We start from the raw sequence: 18,938 nt of genomic DNA on the forward strand, positions 1-18,938 counted from the left end.
AAATACAATCACTTCCAAACAAACAAACAAACAAAAAAAATTAAAATTAAAAAAATGAGGGTAGAGCCCTAAAAATCGTTAAACCCTGTTTCTCTCTTCTTTTTTTCTCTTTGTTAGAAAATTTGGAACCTCTCCCCTCTTTAACAATGGCTTCTCAATCATTAGATAAGAAGAAAAGACCAAACAAAAAGAAAAGAAACAGAGTTGAATCTGAAGAATTTGAAAGAATCAATTCACTTAAATGGAATCCAACACTTACAGAGAAAGATGATGCTTTTTCCTTTCTTATTGGCTCTAATGAACTTGAAGGAGGTTTCTTTTTTTACTTCCTTTTTGCATTGATTAGTTGTATTGCTTTTTTCTGATAGTTTTAGAGAAACCCCACTATTGGATAGAGTTTGTTATTGTGTAAAGTTAAAGTTTTAGTAACAGTATAAAGATTGGATTTTTAGCATATATGCTCTTGGGAAAGACTTAAAGATTGAATTTTTCTAGCCTAATGAGCTTGAAGGAGGTTTCTTTTTTATTCTTCCTTTTTGCATTAAATCAGTTGTTTTGGTTTTTTCTGATAGTTTTAGAGAAAACCCACTATTGGATAGAGTTGTTATTGTGTAAAGTTGAAATTTTAGCAATAATTAAAGATTGAATTTGTTTAGTCTGTGTTCTCTTGGGAAAGACTTAAAGATTGAATTTTGTTAGCCTAAGGAGCTGGAAGGATTTTTTTTTTCTTTCCTTTTGCATTGAATCAATTGTATTGATTTTTTGCTGATAGTTTTGGAGAAAACCCACAATTTGATAGAGATTGTTGTTGTGTAAAGTTGAAGTTTTAGCAACAAGATAAAGATTGGATTTTTAGCTTATGCTCTCTTGGGGAAGATAAATAGTTTAGCTCAAATTGGATACAAATTCTTAGTGGATAAAATTGAAACTTTTAGCATGTTTTCTCTTGGTGTCAACGAGCTCGAAGGAGGTTTTTTTTTTTTCCTGCCCTTTTGTATTATATCAGTTGTATTGTTTTTTCTTGATAGTTTTGGAGAAAACCCACAATTTGTTATAGATTATTATTGTATAAAGTTGAAGATTTAGCAACACTATAAAGATTGGATTTTTAGACTATGTTCTCTGGGCGAGATTAAAAGATATAAATTTTCAGGCTACAGATAAATTATGTAAATGAAATTGGCTCCAACGAGCTTGAAGGAGGTTTATTTTCTTCTTCCCTTTTGCAATGAATTGGCTGTGTTGGTTTTTTCCTGATAGTTTTTGAGAAAACCCCACTATTGGATATAGATTGTTATTGTATAAAGTTGAACTTTTAGCAACAATATAAAGATTGGATTTTTAGCTTATGTTCTCATGGGGAATGTAAATAATTTAGACCAGATGGACTGGAACGAGTTCGAAGGAAGCCACTTTATTTCTCCGTTTGAATTTTTCAGATGGTTTAGAGAAAGCCCGCTAGTGAATACGAATTCTTATTGGATAAAGTTGAAAACTTTTAGCATGTTTTATCTGCCTTTTCACATCGAATCAGTTGTATTTTTTTTTTCTCCTGATAGTTTTAGAGAAAACACACTATTGGATAGATATTGTTACTGTTTGAAGTTGAGCTTTTTAGCAACAATATGAAGATTGAATTTTTAGTCTATGTTTTCTTGGAGAAGACTAAAAGATAGAAATTTTCAGGCTAAAGATAAATTATGTAAATGAAAATGGCCCCTATGAGCTCGAAGGAGGCTTCTTTGTTACTGCACCTTTGCATTCACTCTTAGGAACAGTTTTGTTGAATTTTTCTGATAGTTTTAGAGAAAATCACTATTGAATACATATTCTACTTGGATAAAGTTGAAACTTTTACCATGTGTTTCTCTGGGCGACAAATACGAAATTCAATTTTTTGCATATTTTCTGTCGGAAAATATCAGATTGAATTTTTGGGCTATATTAAGGGCCCAAGCATTGACGATTCATACAGCCAACTCCAACTTGGAGTTATCGTTGTTGTTGTCATTGCTGATGTATTATCTTGGCAGAGATAAAAGATTGTCTCTTTTTTTGCCTTTTTTTCTTTTGGAAAATATTTAAACTAACTTCTTTTAGGGGTACTTTTGAGAATTTAAGCAGTTGTACATCCTAGGAGATTGCAAACCTTAACATAACAGTAACTATTCGGTATGTAAGCTTTCTTGAATACTGTGCATTTTGTGTTAGTCATTAAGCTTTCTTTTGTTCTGTTGATTTTTTTCCTTTTGTTAGTTGAAACTTGTGCGTGTTTGTTAATCTGGATTGGCTAGCACAAAAATTTTTTGGTTCAAAAGGACTTATACAGGTTGGGGTGTTTGGGTGTAGGTTTTTTATCTCTTGAAGAGATCGATGAATCGGAGTACAATTTGGATATTGCCAAATCAAATGGAGAAAGTGAGAAAAAGGGCAAGACGAAACCGAAGAAACTGAAAGTAGATACCAAGAATGAGGAATTGAATTCTGAAGCTAAGGATGAGAATGAAGAGGAGATTGAGGAGGTGGAAAAGGAACCGAAACAAAAAAAGAACAAGAAGAAGAAGAAGAAAAAGAAGGATAAGATTAATAATAATGCTGTAAATAAAGTTGAAGGAGATGAAGAGTCATCAGCTGGTTAGTGTTGCATTTAAATCTGATATTTTCCTTTTTGTAAAGGCTTCTCAATTTTCAAGTTTAGTATAATGCAAACTTGTTCTTTCATTGCATCTGTGGATATTTTCGTAATTTCTTAAATTCTGGACAAGTCATTTAACTTAAAGTTCAATGTCAATGCAGAGACAACCTTTAATCACATTGGCGAATCTTTCAATAATTTAATTGCTGTTAGTTATTTTACTGGATGTGCAGTGCATCGATATTGTGACCTATTGTTCCACTAAGCTAAGTTCTGTATCTTGGGTTCTTGAATGGTTTTGTAAGTTTAATTCAATGCCGTTTATAAAATAGAAAGTTTAGCTCTGCTTGAATGTTGGAAAAATGCAAAGATCAGTGCGAGATGAATATGTTATTCTTTTGCTAAATGTATTGATCATTCATCATGTTTTTAGTTAATAAAAAGGACAAAAACTTGCCTATAATTCTATTCCTACAAGTGCTTTTAAAAATTCTATTATTGCACGTGCAATGTTCTTTGGTGCTCAGTAGAAACTTTTGGCCTATTTCCGTTTAACTGTTTTAACATATGGCGAATGTTAAGTTGCACAAGTTTGGAGTAGATCGATCCATTCTTATTGGTCAAGAAACTGGTATAAGTTAATGTTGCAGTTGAAATTATCCTTAAGTTTTGATGAAGTAATTGTTGTATTGATGGCATCAAGAAGATGCTGAAACAGAAAAAATAGAGATTGGGAATGGCTCCTAGATCGAAATTATCCTTAATTAATCTTTCAGAACGACTGACTAGTGCCTGATCCATAGATTTTATCACTGCAATATGATGTCACATTGAAGACTTCTCTTATGGTTTGGCATTAATTCTGGTTTTGAAATTTGACTCGAATAGTCACCGATGGAAACGATGATCGAGAACAGGATTCAATAGATGAAACTGAAGAACAAGATTCAATAGATGAAAATGAATATTATGCATGGAATGAGCTGAGACTTCATCCACTGCTCATGAAATCGATATATGCGCTCAAGTTCAAAGAACCCACACCAATACAGAAAGCGTGTATTCCTGCAGCTGCTCACCAAGGAAAGGTTGGCTATCTGATAAAAATCAAGGTATTTCACTGGAGAAGCTGTCATATACAATGATATTTATGCTGGTTGGTTTGTGTGCCAGGATGTTGTGGGTGCCGCAGAGACAGGTTCTGGGAAAACACTAGCGTTTGGTCTGCCCATTCTTCAACGTCTGCTTGAGGAGCGAGAAAAGGCCGAAAGGCAGCTTCCAGAAAATGGAGAATTGGATGAAAAAGTCGCTCCGACAGGTCTTATTCGTGCTCTTATTATTACTCCTACAAGAGAGCTTGCCCTTCAGGTGTGATGATTCTCATATTACAGTTCCTTTATTATTTCAATATAATGCTGATATCTTGTCATCCATTTAGTTTTTGTTCTGAACATAGCATAGATTCTGTAAAGAAGTTTGTATTTGTGCCGAGACACCTGTAATAGAATATATACATATGTGTATAGATATCTAACGCGCACGCGCACGCGCACGCGCACGCGCACGCGCGCACACACAAAATATATGTATGTATATAAATATATGTATGCATGTCTCTGGCCCCAAATGCTTGTTCACAATATGTATAGTAGTAGAAATGCAGCCGCTTGGCAAGTTTCTCCTTCTGGGTTTCATGCTGTTGGCGGCAAACATTGCCAAGTAATCACCCAGGATCTCTTCCGATGAAGATGAAGGTGGTAATGTCACAGAAACAAAAATGTATCGATGCTGAGGCTTAGTCCGAGGTGCATCAAGTTCAGGAAATTGTTTCTCTGTAGTCCCATTTATTCAACCAACATTAGGGGAACAAAACAGAGAAAAAAAAAAGGAAGAAAATATGTGCTTCACTTATGATTTACTATGTTAAGTTTCTGTCTTCCTATTTGCTGTTACTTTCCTGTTGCAAGTCCTTCAGGATGGAATGCGGACTTCATGTCTATTTACATTGCAGTCCTTGTTAACGTAGTTGGATTTTCCTTTTGTTATTCAATAATGAAGCGATCGACAGAAAGTAAGAAAACTATGCACATGCCCCCCATTATATTGCCTGCCAGTGCTATCTATCTCTTTAGACTTGGCTGGGCTAGTTCCCTGCAACTCATTTTGATTGCACATTGTGAGGGGCTTCTCCTTTGCAGTTTCTTGCCTATCCTTTTTTTCTCTTTAAATTTATCATAATTCCTTTTCTCCAGGTCACTGATCATTTGAAGGAAGCAGCAAGACATTCCAATTTTAGGGTTGTCCCTATAGTTGGTGGAATGTCAAGTGAAAAGCAAGAAAGACTTTTGAGAACAAGGCCTGAAATAGTTGTTGGAACTCCGGGGAGGCTTTGGGAACTTATGTCTGGTGGTGAAACTCATCTCGTGGAGGTTAGTGCCAACTTATGACATAACAGGCTTGTTTCACAGGGTGACTCTTCCTATCCCCCCCTTCTTCCCCAGCCTAAAGGAAAAAAGGAAGGAGAAAAAAGGAAAAAAGAGAATGATCGGTTGGCTAAGCAGGAAAGGATAGAAAGAGTTGATTCTGCCTCTTCATGTATGAAATAGATTTTTGTATGACCTTTTCTTTTCATAATAGAAAACTATTTTTCTGTTTCCGCATCCCTCAGAACCCTGTGTTGCGACCGCTTGAAGTTTTACTCGAATGTAGAATGTGAAGACTAATAAGGTTGTGCACTGGGTGTGTAGATTACCTGGTTTGCTTAATAATTGCTATCAAGTGTGGATAACTTCAAATCGAGGGATTGTGGTCCTTAAGACTAACTGTCCCTCAATTAGTGGTTGTCAATTCTCATGAGACCTGATAATCTGAATGGTCCTTGCCAGTAATTCCACATTTGTTATGGATAAAGTGAAACATTTTCTTTGATGAAGTAAATGATTTCATTGCAGGCATTATGCATAGTAGTTATAAAAGTAGAATAGCAAAAGGGTCAGCTCTCCTTTACATAGCTAGTTAAGGGACAGAGAGCTGACAAAGTTCAGAAAGTTAACAGGGGAATCTAAAGGGGATAAATAAACCCAACTATGCAGAACATGAGGCATTTAGCTTTTAGAGATTTGTAGGTAGTTGATATCCCATCAAAGCATCGTCTATTCCTTTCATTCCAGATAACCCAACTATACAAAAACATGTGTTGCCATGTTTCTATTCTTTCTATAGAGTGGATGTTATTAATTTCTTTTTGCCTCTGCAGTTACACTCACTGTCATTTTTTGTGCTGGACGAGGCCGATCGCATGATAGAAAACGGCCATTTCCATGAGTTGCAGTCTATAGTTGACATGCTTCCTATGGCTAGTAAATCAACTGATGATGATTCTCAGAAATCACAAAATTGTGAAACAGTTTCCAGTGTCCAAAGAAAGAAAAGGCAAACATTTGTGTTTTCTGCAACCATTGCTTTGTCTGCCGATTTCAGGAAGAAACTAAAGCGTGGATCTCAAAAATCAAAAGCAAACGATGAGTTGAATTCAATAGAAACTCTGTCTGAGAGAGCAGGAATGAGGGCAGATGCTGCAATAATTGATCTGACTAATGCATCAATTCTAGCCAACAAGCTCGAGGAGTCATTTATAGAGTAAGTTGGTATTTGCTGTTTTTTTCTGCTCAATATACTTTGTCCAACTTTACCGACATTGGGCTTACATCACCTCAGCTTTCTGAACACGTTTTCGATGATTTTTTGTGCTTTGTGCTGGTGAAGTTTAACCTTTGCCCAAAATCTGAAAGTTTTGTATATATTTCGTCTGAGATACCCTTTCCTTTTTACTTGCTATAGTTTTATATTAAACTGAAGCTTCGCACATATTTCTGCTGCTGTAAATTCATTCTTGTTTTGACAATGCATGCTAACCTGGTATGAAATCGATCATCCATTATTGGGTTGCAGCTGCAGGGAAGAAGATAAAGATGGGTATTTGTATTACATCTTGAGTGTTCATGGACGAGGTCGGACAATTGTCTTCTGTACGTCCATTGCAGCTTTACGTCATATCTCCTCCCTCTTGCGGATCCTTGGCGTCAATGTCTGGACACTTCATGCCCAGATGCAGCAGAGAGCCCGACTTAAGGTCACTTTCATGATTTCTTTTCCATACTAGGTTATGCTCCTTTTCTTTACTTTGAAATTTCCTTCTTTTGGGGAGAAAAGGAGGAAATGTTCAGACTAGTGGTTTTTGAATGGTACACCAATAATCTGCTCTCAAATAAGTTGACAAATTGGTACCGGAAGATGCAATAACTTTAGATAAAGTAATAATTTATTGATTTGGGACAAACTGCCGTACAATAGCAGTAAACAATAAAAGTAGTGAACCTGCACAACGACAACATACCCAGTGTAATCCCATAAGTGGGGTCTGGAAGGGTAGAGTGTACGCAGACCTTATCTCTACCTTGGGAGGTAGAGAGGCTGTTTCCGAAAGACCCCCGGAACCTGCACAAAACTATTATCCTAAAAAAAGACATCAAATTTTCTATACAAACAGGGCATCTGGTGTACTTTTGAGATCCCTATTTGTATAGAGGATTGGATATCTTTTGTTGAAAACCATATTTTGGTGTACATTATCTTCTTTTTGGTATATGTTGTGTACGGTATTCCCTGACTGTCAATAAAATTATTTACCTTATCAAAAAAAATCAAACAACATAAATAAACCAGAAATAAAGCAAAGGTACTGTTTTCAGGTTAATAGGGATTGCTAGTGCTTATTGTGCTAAAACTGGGATATTTACATTGTTGTATCATTATGCCTATGTTACTAGTTTTTCCTTTTGTCTTGCTAGAACATTGCAACCCGCTATATGCAGTCGGGACAATGTTTACACTTGCTATGAGATTGTTTCATTCTCCAATTGAGAAGACGAAATATGTTATTTTGTTCTGTCTTGTCCGATCGCCTTACTTTTTCACGAACACTAAATACTAAAATGTATTTTACTATATGCTCTGTTGCCTTTTCTTCTTAGCCATTCTGTTCAATGCAGGCAATTGATCGGTTTCGGGGACAAGCACATGGTATACTCATTGCAACAGACGTTGCAGCCAGAGGGTTGGATATTCCGGGTGTTCGAACCGTCATTCACTATCAGCTACCTCATTCAGCTGAAGTAAGTTTGTAGCGTGCCTTCTTATTGATAGCTTGTTACAACGTTTGGAATTTCGATATATTAAATTTGTTGTGCAGGTTTATGTTCATCGAAGTGGAAGAACCGCTAGGGCTCATTCTGATGGGTGTAGCATTGCTCTAATCACACCAAATGATACCTCGAAGTTTGCTGCTTTATGCAAGTCATTTTCAAAGGTAATCTCTGAATAGCCACTGGAAGGAGAAAATACTCATTAGATGGATACATATTCTCTTTAAATGAAAGAATAATTATTCTAAGTGGTGGCTTTGAGTGGGGGACAGCGTAAGATAGGAAACCATGTAGTTTGGAAGTTGACTCGATTAAGTATAGATTTTCTAGGATAGGAATACTTCCTTGAGGTTTTTAACTTTACGATTATTTCGTTCTATATTATATACAAAATTATTAGATGAAACAGTGACATTATGTTTCTCTAGGAAGACTGCTTCTACTGGTTCTCTTCTCTCGTTTGTTTTACAATTTGTTGCTTCTATCTTTCTCTGTTGGTTAATTGTAGCTGTATGCTTAACTCGATTGATACCCATTTCAAGGCGTATAATTTATCTCCCTCCTGTCTTTACATTTATACTTTATTTTTATGAAAAGCTCTATTAGAGTAGCAATTCTCTGTGGTTTTTACACTAATGAATACTGTTGTTATTTCCAGGAAAACTTCAAGCGGTTTCCTTTAGAAATGTCATACATGCCCGAAGTTATGAAGCGATTATCCCTTGCACGTCAAATAGACAAGATTTCACGAAAGGACTCTCAGGTGATCTTCTGGTCCATGTATCTTTGAGTGTTAAAATGCTTCTTCCAGTGTCATGGTCACGAGTCTGTGACTCCTGATGATTATAATGCATCTTTCTTGATAATGCAATTTCCTTTACACTTCAGCAGATAATGTTCTCCTTTAGAGTTTTCTGAATCAAATAATGAGCCTGTTTGGATGGACTTAAAAAAAGCAGCTTATAAGCTGTTTTTAGCTTATAAGTTGCTTTTTTTAAGCTAAGCCAAACGGGCCAACTTATTTTTTTGGGCTTATTTTAAGCACAAAATGACTTATAAGCTGGCCAGCCAAACATTCAAAAAAGCTGAAAACAGCTTATAAGCAACTTATAAGCTAAGCCAAACGGGCTCAATATTTGCTTTTGAAAGTGAAAGCATTCATCTTGTTTTCCAGTTGCTTCTTATTAGCATCATCTTTATTATACACACGGAGTTCCTTCTTCTTCTTCTTATATTTTTGGACATACCAACTTGGTTACTAGGCAATCTGTAATTTCCTTTTTAGGAAGCATGTAGCATACTGTTTGGCATTATCTTAGAAGGGGTAAAGATATGTAATTGTGTTTCCTTTAGGGGATACCAAATTAGTCAAGATGCTATTATTCTTCCTTTATAGTTGTTTTGCTAAGAATCTAGCACAATTAGGTGAAAACTTCTACCTTATTGATTTATCTTCTTTTTTTTTCCTCTTTTGGGACAAATTAACATGGTTATGATAAATTAAGTATTTTACCTTTTAGAAATCTTATTCCATTCTGCTTTAAATTACCATAAAGCGCTTAAAAAGGAGGATTTTTTTGCTAGAGTGCAGTGAGATACTTTTTCCTTCTCTTGGAACGTACCATATTTGTTAGTAGACAAAAAACATTCTTAATTCATCATTCTTTTACTAAGAATCTGCTGAAAGTAGTCGGAAATTTCTCCCTGATTGGTTTCCTTACAAAAATGTGTACTAACTTATCTGCACTAATCCAAAAAGAAAAAAACGAGGAATAGCTTAGTGGTAAGGACTAAGGACCCTCCACCTCCAACCTTATGGTTGGTGTTTCGTGTCACCGAGAGAGCAAAGTGGAAAAGCGCCACTGACGGGCTCCACCCTTGGGTAGGGGGTTCCGCAGGTGTGGGCTTTACAACATCAACTACTACACTTCACTGAGCAAGTCGGGGTCGGCTATACAAATTCTTACTATTTGATGGAGGGTGGGGTCCACAATTTAAAGGAGAAAACCTATTTAGCAAATTGTTTTCTCTGTATCCTGCAAGTAACTTGGTCTTAAAGTTCCAGAATATTTTTTCCTTTGTTTCTCGCTTGTAACTTGAGTTCAGATTTATACATTGGATTCATTGTTAGTTTCCTTATTTCAGGACAAGGCCAAGAAAAATTGGCTTGAGCGAAGTGCTGAATTAATGGAACTAGTTTTGGAAGAGGATGATAGTGAGGAGGAAAGAGTGAACAATCATAAGCGAAGGAAAAGCACGTCTGCTCAACTAACCAATCTACAAGAGGTCATTCTGATTATGAAATTTCTGATATTAATATCTAAAAAAAGGGGCAGCTTGCTGCACTAAGCTTCGCTATGTGCGGGATCCAGGGAAGGGTCAAACCACTTTGGGTCTTAGACTCTTTTGTACATTGTGAAAATATTGAACTTTTTATTTGAAACTGCAGGAACTCAAAAGTCTTCTTTCACGGCCATTGCAACCCAAAACATTTTCAAAACGCTACTTGGCTGGGGTGAGTTCTCTCTCTCTTTCTCCATATATGTTTCTCATCCCATATGCAGCAGATTTTATTATGAGGAGACTTTAGGGTGTGCTATGATCAACTTTCTGCTTGGTTATGCAACATGTTCAACTCTGGATGTCCATTGATATTGAAAAAACCGACACTTTTTCTTTCTCTTTCTTGTTTTTTTTTTTTTGTTGGGGGGAGCCGGGGGATGTCCTGCAGTAATGTGATGTTTCCTGAAATAACTGCTTTTCCCCCAAAGCCATCCTTCCATAAAAAGCTAACTGGAGCAGACAAGAGGCCTGCTGTTCTCTTAAGTGAAAGATGATATGGGACAAATAGACTAGCTATTACTATGTCTAATTTTCTTGTCGAAGAAAATTTCTTTCTGAAAAAAGAAAAAAAAAAGTCGGTGTGGTTTATCTTTGCTGAAAAAAATAAGTATGATGTTCACAGTGGTACAAGTAGGGAAAAACATAATCCTTCTCTTTGGTGTTTTTGATGGCTCTAATTTAGATATGCATCCATCTTTTCGCGTGTCAAGTGTAAAGGTTTTGCTTTTCTTTTCAGGCTGGTGTTTCACCTCTCCTTCAGAACCAACTGGAGGAATTAGCTAGGCAGAAAAATCCAAATAATTCCGGAGATGTTAACAGGAAGAAACTGGTTGTTATTGGTCAGGATTGTGTCGAGCCCCTCCAGGCACTTAGGAGTGCTGGTCCAGAGGTAATAGAGAAGTGTAGTTGTTTATGTACTATCTCAATAGTACAGTCGTTAAATACGTATGCATATTCTGTATATGCCTACTTCTGTTCCTAAACTCACCTATTATCCACTTTTTACACTCGCAGAGCAACTTGGATTTGAAGAATATGGCTGAGAGGCGGAGAGATGTAAACGAGTTAAAGAGAAAGAGAAAAGACACCAAAAAACGTATTCCCTCACCGCTCTCAGATAATTATCGATATCTTCTTGTTTGCCTTGATCTTCCAGCTTTGGTTCCTATAATCAATGTCATGTTCCCATTTTACAGGTTTGCGTGAACAAAAGCGAAAACAGAAGAAAAAGCTTCAAGGAAAAGAGTAGAGTGGATTTGTAAAAAGAAGATCCATAGTGATTCTTCATCTAATCTGTCAGAGGCAAGGGCGGAGCTAGAGGTGTAGTTACGGGTTTGGCAGAATTCAGTAGCTTTGTCCAAAACTCTGTATTGTATAAATAATTTATATCTAGAATCCAGTAAGATGCCTTTCCTGAATTCGGAACTCATAAAACTCAAAATTCTAGATCCGCACTGGTCAAGGGATAGACCCTATGCTCGTGGAAAATCCATGACTAAATTAGATGAACTATAGATTGATCATCAAAATTTTGTAGTTGCATCTTAAGTTAAAAAGGCCAAAATCATGTTGTAATGACTATAGTATCTGATGATTAGAGTTGAAATCAAATTTTGTATTGCACGTGAATTCAGAATTACGATGGTGAATGCAAATTTCCTTCAGAGTCTTACTACCTCGTTTTCTAATCTAACATCCACCCACCTTTTCATGAACAAAAAAACAAAAAAGAAAAGTTGAATATCCGTCTTTTTTGACTTTACCAAAAAAAAAACACCTATTTGCCACAAAAGGAGAAGTTGCAAATATATTATATTCCATAAAGTTGCATCTGATATTTGTTTTTTTACTACAAATATTGGCTATTTTGATTTTTCGATAATTTAGCAAATTTAAGTGGACGTCTTATAACTGGAAAAGGACATAGATCTCTCCTTCCAGATGCTTAATTTGTGTATGATTTAAGCCGAATTTTGTTCTTCTCTCTTTTTTATGCTTTATTCAAAGTGACATTCTTTTTCTAGACCTTTTTTCTTTTTTTCTATAATTCAATATTGGTGGAAGGGGAAAAAATCTCAGTTCATTTAATCTCGTAATCGACGAAAGCCTCTCCTCTTTTTTTTTTTTCTTTTAGGTGTAATTAATATATAAATTTGGTAAACAGTTTTGATAAGAAAGCTAACGGACCAAATCAGCACTTGTTTCGTCTAGGAGGCAACAGTGGACCAAGTTTCAGTCAACTTTTGGATGTATGTATTTTCATGGTTTAATATACAAAATCACACTTCAACTTGCACATATTTGTAAATTTGGTCTCCAAATCTAAACTTCACAATTTGACCGAGTGATTAATGAAGTAAGAGGAGAACCATCAGGTCTCAGGTTTAAATTCTTGCAAAGGCAAAAATATTAAGTTATTTCTTCTTATATAAGTCTTAGTTGATAGATTTAATTACTCGATATTTATTCTGACAGAAAATTAAAACTAACAAGTATTCGATAAAATAGTCGAGATGAATGACATTTCTCTAAGCCCATCAACCGGTTCTGGTTAACCGGTAACCGGTTCCGGTCAACCGTTTAATATATACCGGTCCGGTTTCTTTTTTTTTTGGGACCGCAACCGGTTAAACTGGTCAGAATTTTTTTTTTTTTTTAAATGTAGCCGTTGGGACATGGGTTGGACCGTTGGCCAACGGTCCATTTGCAAAAATGGTCGTTGCCAAACTGTTCCAAACCCCCCATTTTGGCCCCCTCAACCCCCCAAACTTTTTTTTAACACTTTAACCGATCCCCCACCCCTATATAAACCCCTCTCCATTTTCATTTTAATCCACACCAATTCACTCTTCTCTTTCTCTCAATCTCTCAATTACAGTTACTTTGCAACAATTAGTCACTTTAAATTTCTCTCAATTAAATATTATAAAGTCTTATTCTAGTTTCAATTATTAATTTTGCAATTATAATATTGTTGGTGGAGTTGGTGATTTTGCAACAATCCGAAGTAGCTTTGGTGGATTTGCAATTCTAGCCGCCTTCACTTTGTTAGAAATTAGTCCGGCAATTTAGTACCTTCGTTCCAACTCTATCTTTATTTTTCGTCATTTAGTTTACGCAATTTAATTCTAGAAATTTAATTTGTTGCAATTTATTTTCTTGTGATTTATTTGAGTGTGATTTAAATTAATTCTATTTAATAATGGCGAAGAGATTTAGACGTGGTGCCGGTAGTAGTAGTATTGTTAGGGGTGGGTTTGATGAGGAAACATTTGTGAACGAAACATTTGATTTAGGTATTGATGTTGGTGGAAATAATCCACTTTTAGATCATGAGGCAATGCAACAACATTATACCGACACTTTTAATGAAATTGATGATGATGATGAAACACAAGCCCCCGAAAATCCCATAGGAGATACAGGTCCTGCACAATCACATACACAAGACAAACCACCTAGAACTCGTAAGCCAACCGCTAAAATTTGGAATTTTATGACTAAGGATAAGGAAAGCCAAATAGCTAAATGTACCATATGTCGACAAGTATTTGCTTGTAGGCAAGGAACTAGTAAGGATGGTGGAACGGGTACACTAAATAAGCATATGAGACTTAAACATATGGATGTTTGGGGAGAGCAAATGAGTTCAAATGTGGGGGTATTCAAATGACGATAGACCCACTAACCAGTAAAAAATTTTAGTATGACAAGAAAAAAGAGCGCGTAGAAATAGCTAAAATGGTAGCTTATGATTGTTTACCATTTTCCTTTCCTTCGGGTTTGGGGTTTGTTACTTACATTCAACGTTGTTATAATTCGTTATTTGAGGGTATTCCTAAAAGTACTTGTAGAGCGGATGTTATAGATTTGTATAAAAAATATAGATTTTATTTGCGTCATGTTTTTAATTCTTTAAATTGTAATGTTTCTCTTACCGCGATTTGGGTCTTAGTCTTAATAAGTTAGATTTTTTTGTTATTACTTGTCATTGGGTTGATGATAATTGGGTTACGCAAAAAAGAATTATAGCTTTTTTATATGATGAAGGGAAAGGTCGTCACGATGAAAATTTTTTAGCGGATTCAATGTCTACTATTATGAGATTTTTTAACATTTATAGAAAAACAATTTGTATTGCTTTAGATAATGTTTCTAATAATAAAAAGGTGGTTGGTCTTTTAAAAAGGGGATTAAACCCTCCGCTAAAAAATATTTTTCATGTGAGATGTAATTGTCACATTTTAAACTTAATTGTTAAAGATGGTCTTGAGTGTTTTGAAAATTCTATTCAAAAAGTTAGAAATGCGGTTGCGTTTCTTTTTTGTAATGCTAATAGGGGAAAACTGAGATATTTTAAGAATTCTTGTGTGGAAAATAGCCTTAGACCTAGGAAAATTCAAGTAGAAATTGAGACTAGGTGTAACTACACTTACATTATACTACAACAAGCATATGAGTATAGGATTCTCATACAACAAGTTCACAACAAATATAATATTAATAATGATGATTGGTTAAATATTACGGATTGGGAAGATGTTAAGGAATGTGTTGAACTCTTACAAATTTTTTATAATGCAACTCTTGCTTTTTCTAGACAATTCTATCCTACGGTAACCGGAATTTTAGCCTACTTAGCGGAAATAGCTAGAGTTTTACAAGAGTATAAAAATAAATCCGGTTATCAAGCGGCTATTTTAAATATGACAACAAAATATAAGAAGTATTTTTTTCCCATCCCAACTTTATTTATATTGGGTTCTCTTTTAAATCCTTGTTTAAAAATGTCTTATATTAGAGCATTGGTTAATCAAATTTATACCTTTTTAGAAATTGAAGAGGATGTTAAACCATCTTTAATTGACGCCGAGCTCGCGATTGATGCCGAGTTTAGAAAAGTTTTTAGTCATTATTCTAATTTGGAAGAAAATGCTACACCCGTTGCTCCACGCCCTACTACTTCTCAAAGTAGCAAAAAGGGTTTGTCGGGTTTGTCGCATTTAAAAGTTTTACATTCACATCCAACTCCTTCTCATAATTCAAACTTTGATGAATATCACTTTTATTTGATGCAGCCAAATGTGGATATCAACCAACTAGATGATTTGGACGTCTTAGCATGGTGGAAGAAATACAAGGCGAGTCATTCGATACTTTAAAGAATGGCTCGAGATATCCTTAAGGTTCAAATATCAACCGTGACTTCGGAGAGTGCATTTTACCAAGGAAGACAACAAATTGGAGACCATAGACACTCATTATCTGGTTTTAGCTTGCAAGTACTAGTGTGCATTCGCGATTGGATTAGATCGAAGTGACGCAACCAAAACTTAGAAGCGGTGGAAGGCGAAGAGGAAGAGATTGAAGATTTGATAGCAAGTGGAGCGGACCAAATGGAAGACTTTGAAGATATCTCCATGACTGAATATGATATGGGGGAAATTAACCAAATGATTGACAATTGGTGATTTTATTATTCTACTATTTCTTTGCAACTCATGTATTATTTGCAAGTTAAAAAAAACTACAACTTGCAAATAAATGTTATCCATGAATGAATAAAATACATGGCTCATTGAGCTTTCTTCTATTTATTTGTGTTCATATTTTTACTTATATTAAGTTAGGAATATACCTAAAATATACTAAGAATATACTTATAATATACATCTACTTAAATTAAAAACTAGAAAGTTATATACTTGAAAAATATACTAAGAATATACTTATAATATAAAGATACTTAATTTATAAAATACGAATTTATAAACTTAGAAAAAACTTAAGCTATAAATAACTTAAGTTATAATATATAAGTTATAAGTTATAACTTATAAGTATACATATAACTTAAACATATATGTATAAGTTATAAGTATATATAGTATACATATATATATATATATATATATATATATATATATATATATATATATATATATATACACGTATATGCTGTATTGCAGTTAGTCAGTAAATATATAAACTTTACTTATAAACTTATATAACATATGTAAATATACCTTCAATAAACTAATAAATACTATAATATATATATACTATACAAAAAATAAATAAATAAAGAGGTTTTGGACAGTTTCGAACCGGAGCGGTCCGGTTTGCATTTTAAAACCGATAAACCGGAACGGGTGGCCGGTTCCAATTTTTAAATCGGTTACCGGTCCGGTCCGATTCAAACCGGTTGACGGGCTTACATTTCTCTCTCTATTGGTTTTGGTGCATGTCATTTGAGGTCACGATCAAATAGCACATTAATTAACAAGTTGATATTATTTGCAATCAGCTCCATAATGACTTCCTTGCAATTAGTTCAACTTTTGACTCCCTATAGCTTTTAAGACAAGTTCCATCCCAAAAAACAAGAAATTGACTAGTCTTGATTTGTTGGTATCGGTTTTGGGGCTTAAAGCATTCTCCATCAAAGTCGATTTTATTCCTCAGACTCGAACCCTTCCGGTTTTAATCATTTTGTTTCGGCTTTCAATACAAAAAATTAGGTAATTTGCGGAGGTTAAAAGTTATAATTTGCGGGAGTTTTTTTATAGTGTTTTTATTATAGTAAAGTTCAGATACCTCTGGCGGTTTATTTGGGGGGTTAACTCCTGCATTTAACGAGTGGTTAATTTGAATGATTTAAATTTTTAGAAAAGGTGTTCAGATACCTCTGGCGGTTTATCAGGCAGTAATAAAAAGATCATAATTTTGCTGAAATCTTTGCTTAAAATCTGCAGCATAATTGGTTTCTGGGAACATTTTTTTTTACGAGAGTTTAATTTGATATTTTAATCTATTAGACTTGTGGGTGAGTCGGGTCGTTCATATTGGGTCTTTTAATATTTTATTGTTAACTTAATTTATTTTGCCATGTCAGATTTTTCTGATGACAAATTCTGTAGAGTGACTTTGGAAGAGAAGACCTATAAATTGAGTGACTTTATTGATACAAAATTAAGTGACATGACTTTACTAAATAATTTCACATAGTTGGGTGACCTTTTAAGAATTTTGCTCTTATATTTACAGTATTAATTAGAAGTACTTTCATTAAAAGAATTCAGGTGGGTGACAGAAGTATGGCAAAAGAAAAAAGGAAAAAAAACTACAAATTCAAGAAAACAAAACTTATACTTTTTTAGGTAATGAAATATTTTATTAATCACCAAGTGAAAAAAACTACAATGTTTGAATTCAAAAAATATAAAAAGGCATATGAAAAGTTGAAAGTAAAAAGAATTCGTTTGACTCTCGAAATCGAACGATGCACGTGAATTGGGATGGAGGGGTAGTTTGTTCTCCACTATTAAATCTTATGAATTTGTATTAATTATTTCTCACCAAATTTTCCAAGTTGATGATGGATTCTTCAAGACGAGATTTTGACCCAACCCAGGTAGTGGTTTTCGTTTTGCTAAATACTACGTATACAATTAATAAGAGGGATTCAAAACCGACCACTCTTAAACATAATACTAGTAAATTTATTCGTGTTTCGCGCAGTTATAAAAAACCTTTCTTAAATAATTAACATTGACATCTTCTTTTTTGCTTAATCTTCCAACCTTTGTTCCTCTTAATTATCTTGATCATGTTTTCCATTTTACAGATTTACGTGAACAACGGCGAAAACAGAATAAAAAGCTTTCAAGCAGGTGAAGAGTGATTCTTTATCTATCATGTCAGGGGAGTCAAACCTGAGTATAGATTCCTTATGCTCATGTAGTTAAGAAGAAATCACTACTAAAAAAATCTTTATTTTTTCACTAAAAAGTGTTCAGCGGCTATTTCCCACTGAATGTCGATGGGAAAAACCTAAGTAATAGTGTTTTCATATGGAAAAAATAGCTAGTAAGTCTCCAAGTATTTCAACGGGAACTTGTTTCCTACCATACGTTTTTCCAGTGAACTGGTTCGGTGGAATAAGATGGAAAAATCATATTTTATAGTACGAACTTTCGATTAAATATCACTGAGAAAAACCTTTATTTCGCGCAGTGAATAATCATTGAGATGTACAAGAGGAACATCCTCTCATAGTCTCATGTCAAACTGTTGAATGTATTTTCGTGTATGTCTTTATTTCAGAACTGAAATTTTAGTTTAGAACATTGGTGAATGCAAATTTCCTTAGAATTTACTTCCTCATTTCAAGTTGGACATCCATCTACCATTTTTTGAAGAAAAAATAAATAAAAATAAAAAATTGAATATCCATCTTTTTGAACTTTCCACACACGCCCAAAAAAACATCTACTTGCTAGAGAAGGAAAAGTTGCAAACCTATTCCATAAAGTTACCTCCAATATTCATTTTTACTACAAAGTTTGGCTATTTTGATTTTCTCGATAATTTAGCAAATTTAGATGGACATCTCTTGTAATTGAAAAATAACAAAAATCTCTCCTTCAAGTGTCACTTCGTTTTTTTTTTATTCCAAATCTTTTAGGTTCCTCACCCTATTTAAATTTCCCTTACTTAGTTTGTCCCCTTTTAAAATAATTCTTTCTATTTTATGTTATTAAAGTGACTTTCTTTTTCTAGATTTTTTTGGTTTCTAAAATTTACTTTCTGGTTGGTGGAAGGATGTGTGGTGTTGGGATAGTGGAAAGGGGAAATATAATGAACTGGTGTCTAGTTTCATTTTATCTGGTAGTTTAAGGGAACCTCTTTTTTCTTTTTTTGGTAATTATGTATAAATTTGGTAAAGTTTTGATAAGGAAGCTAACGGATCAGGT

At 34.5% G+C, this 18,938-nt stretch overlaps 1 protein-coding gene across 1 annotated transcript; it reads left to right on the top strand.

The window, feature by feature from the left end:
* Nucleotides 1-34: 34 nt before the first annotated feature.
* Nucleotides 35-11,811, top strand: LOC132609101 (DEAD-box ATP-dependent RNA helicase 13). Its single transcript, XM_060322945.1, has 15 exons — nucleotides 35-312; nucleotides 2,350-2,634; nucleotides 3,524-3,723; nucleotides 3,809-4,003; nucleotides 4,888-5,064; nucleotides 5,892-6,274; nucleotides 6,587-6,767; nucleotides 7,687-7,809; nucleotides 7,887-8,003; nucleotides 8,498-8,602; nucleotides 9,985-10,125; nucleotides 10,289-10,354; nucleotides 10,919-11,071; nucleotides 11,197-11,278; nucleotides 11,379-11,811. Exons 1-15 carry the CDS (start codon nucleotides 147-149, stop codon nucleotides 11,429-11,431), a joined length of 2,427 nt encoding a protein of 808 aa, XP_060178928.1. The 5' UTR covers nucleotides 35-146; the 3' UTR covers nucleotides 11,432-11,811.
* The last annotated feature ends 7,127 nt before the right edge of the window (nucleotides 11,812-18,938 follow it).

Source organism: Lycium barbarum, chromosome 9 (assembly GCF_019175385.1).
Source record: "Lycium barbarum isolate Lr01 chromosome 9, ASM1917538v2, whole genome shotgun sequence".
In the NCBI taxonomy this organism is placed as follows: domain Eukaryota; kingdom Viridiplantae; phylum Streptophyta; class Magnoliopsida; order Solanales; family Solanaceae; genus Lycium; species Lycium barbarum.

What these genes read in the sequence shown, in the direction of transcription:
- LOC132609101 (XM_060322945.1), top strand. Translation starts at nt 147, where the DNA reads ATGGCTTCTCAATCATTAGATAAGAAGAAAAGACCAAACAAAAAGAAA. An exon ending in AGCAGAGAGCCCGACTTAAG is followed by an intron (nt 6,768 to 7,686) that starts GTCACTTTCATG and finishes TGTTCAATGCAG; the next exon opens with GCAATTGATCGGTTTCGGGG. An exon ending in CAAAACGCTACTTGGCTGGG is followed by an intron (nt 10,355 to 10,918) that starts GTGAGTTCTCTC and finishes TTTTCTTTTCAG; the next exon opens with GCTGGTGTTTCACCTCTCCT.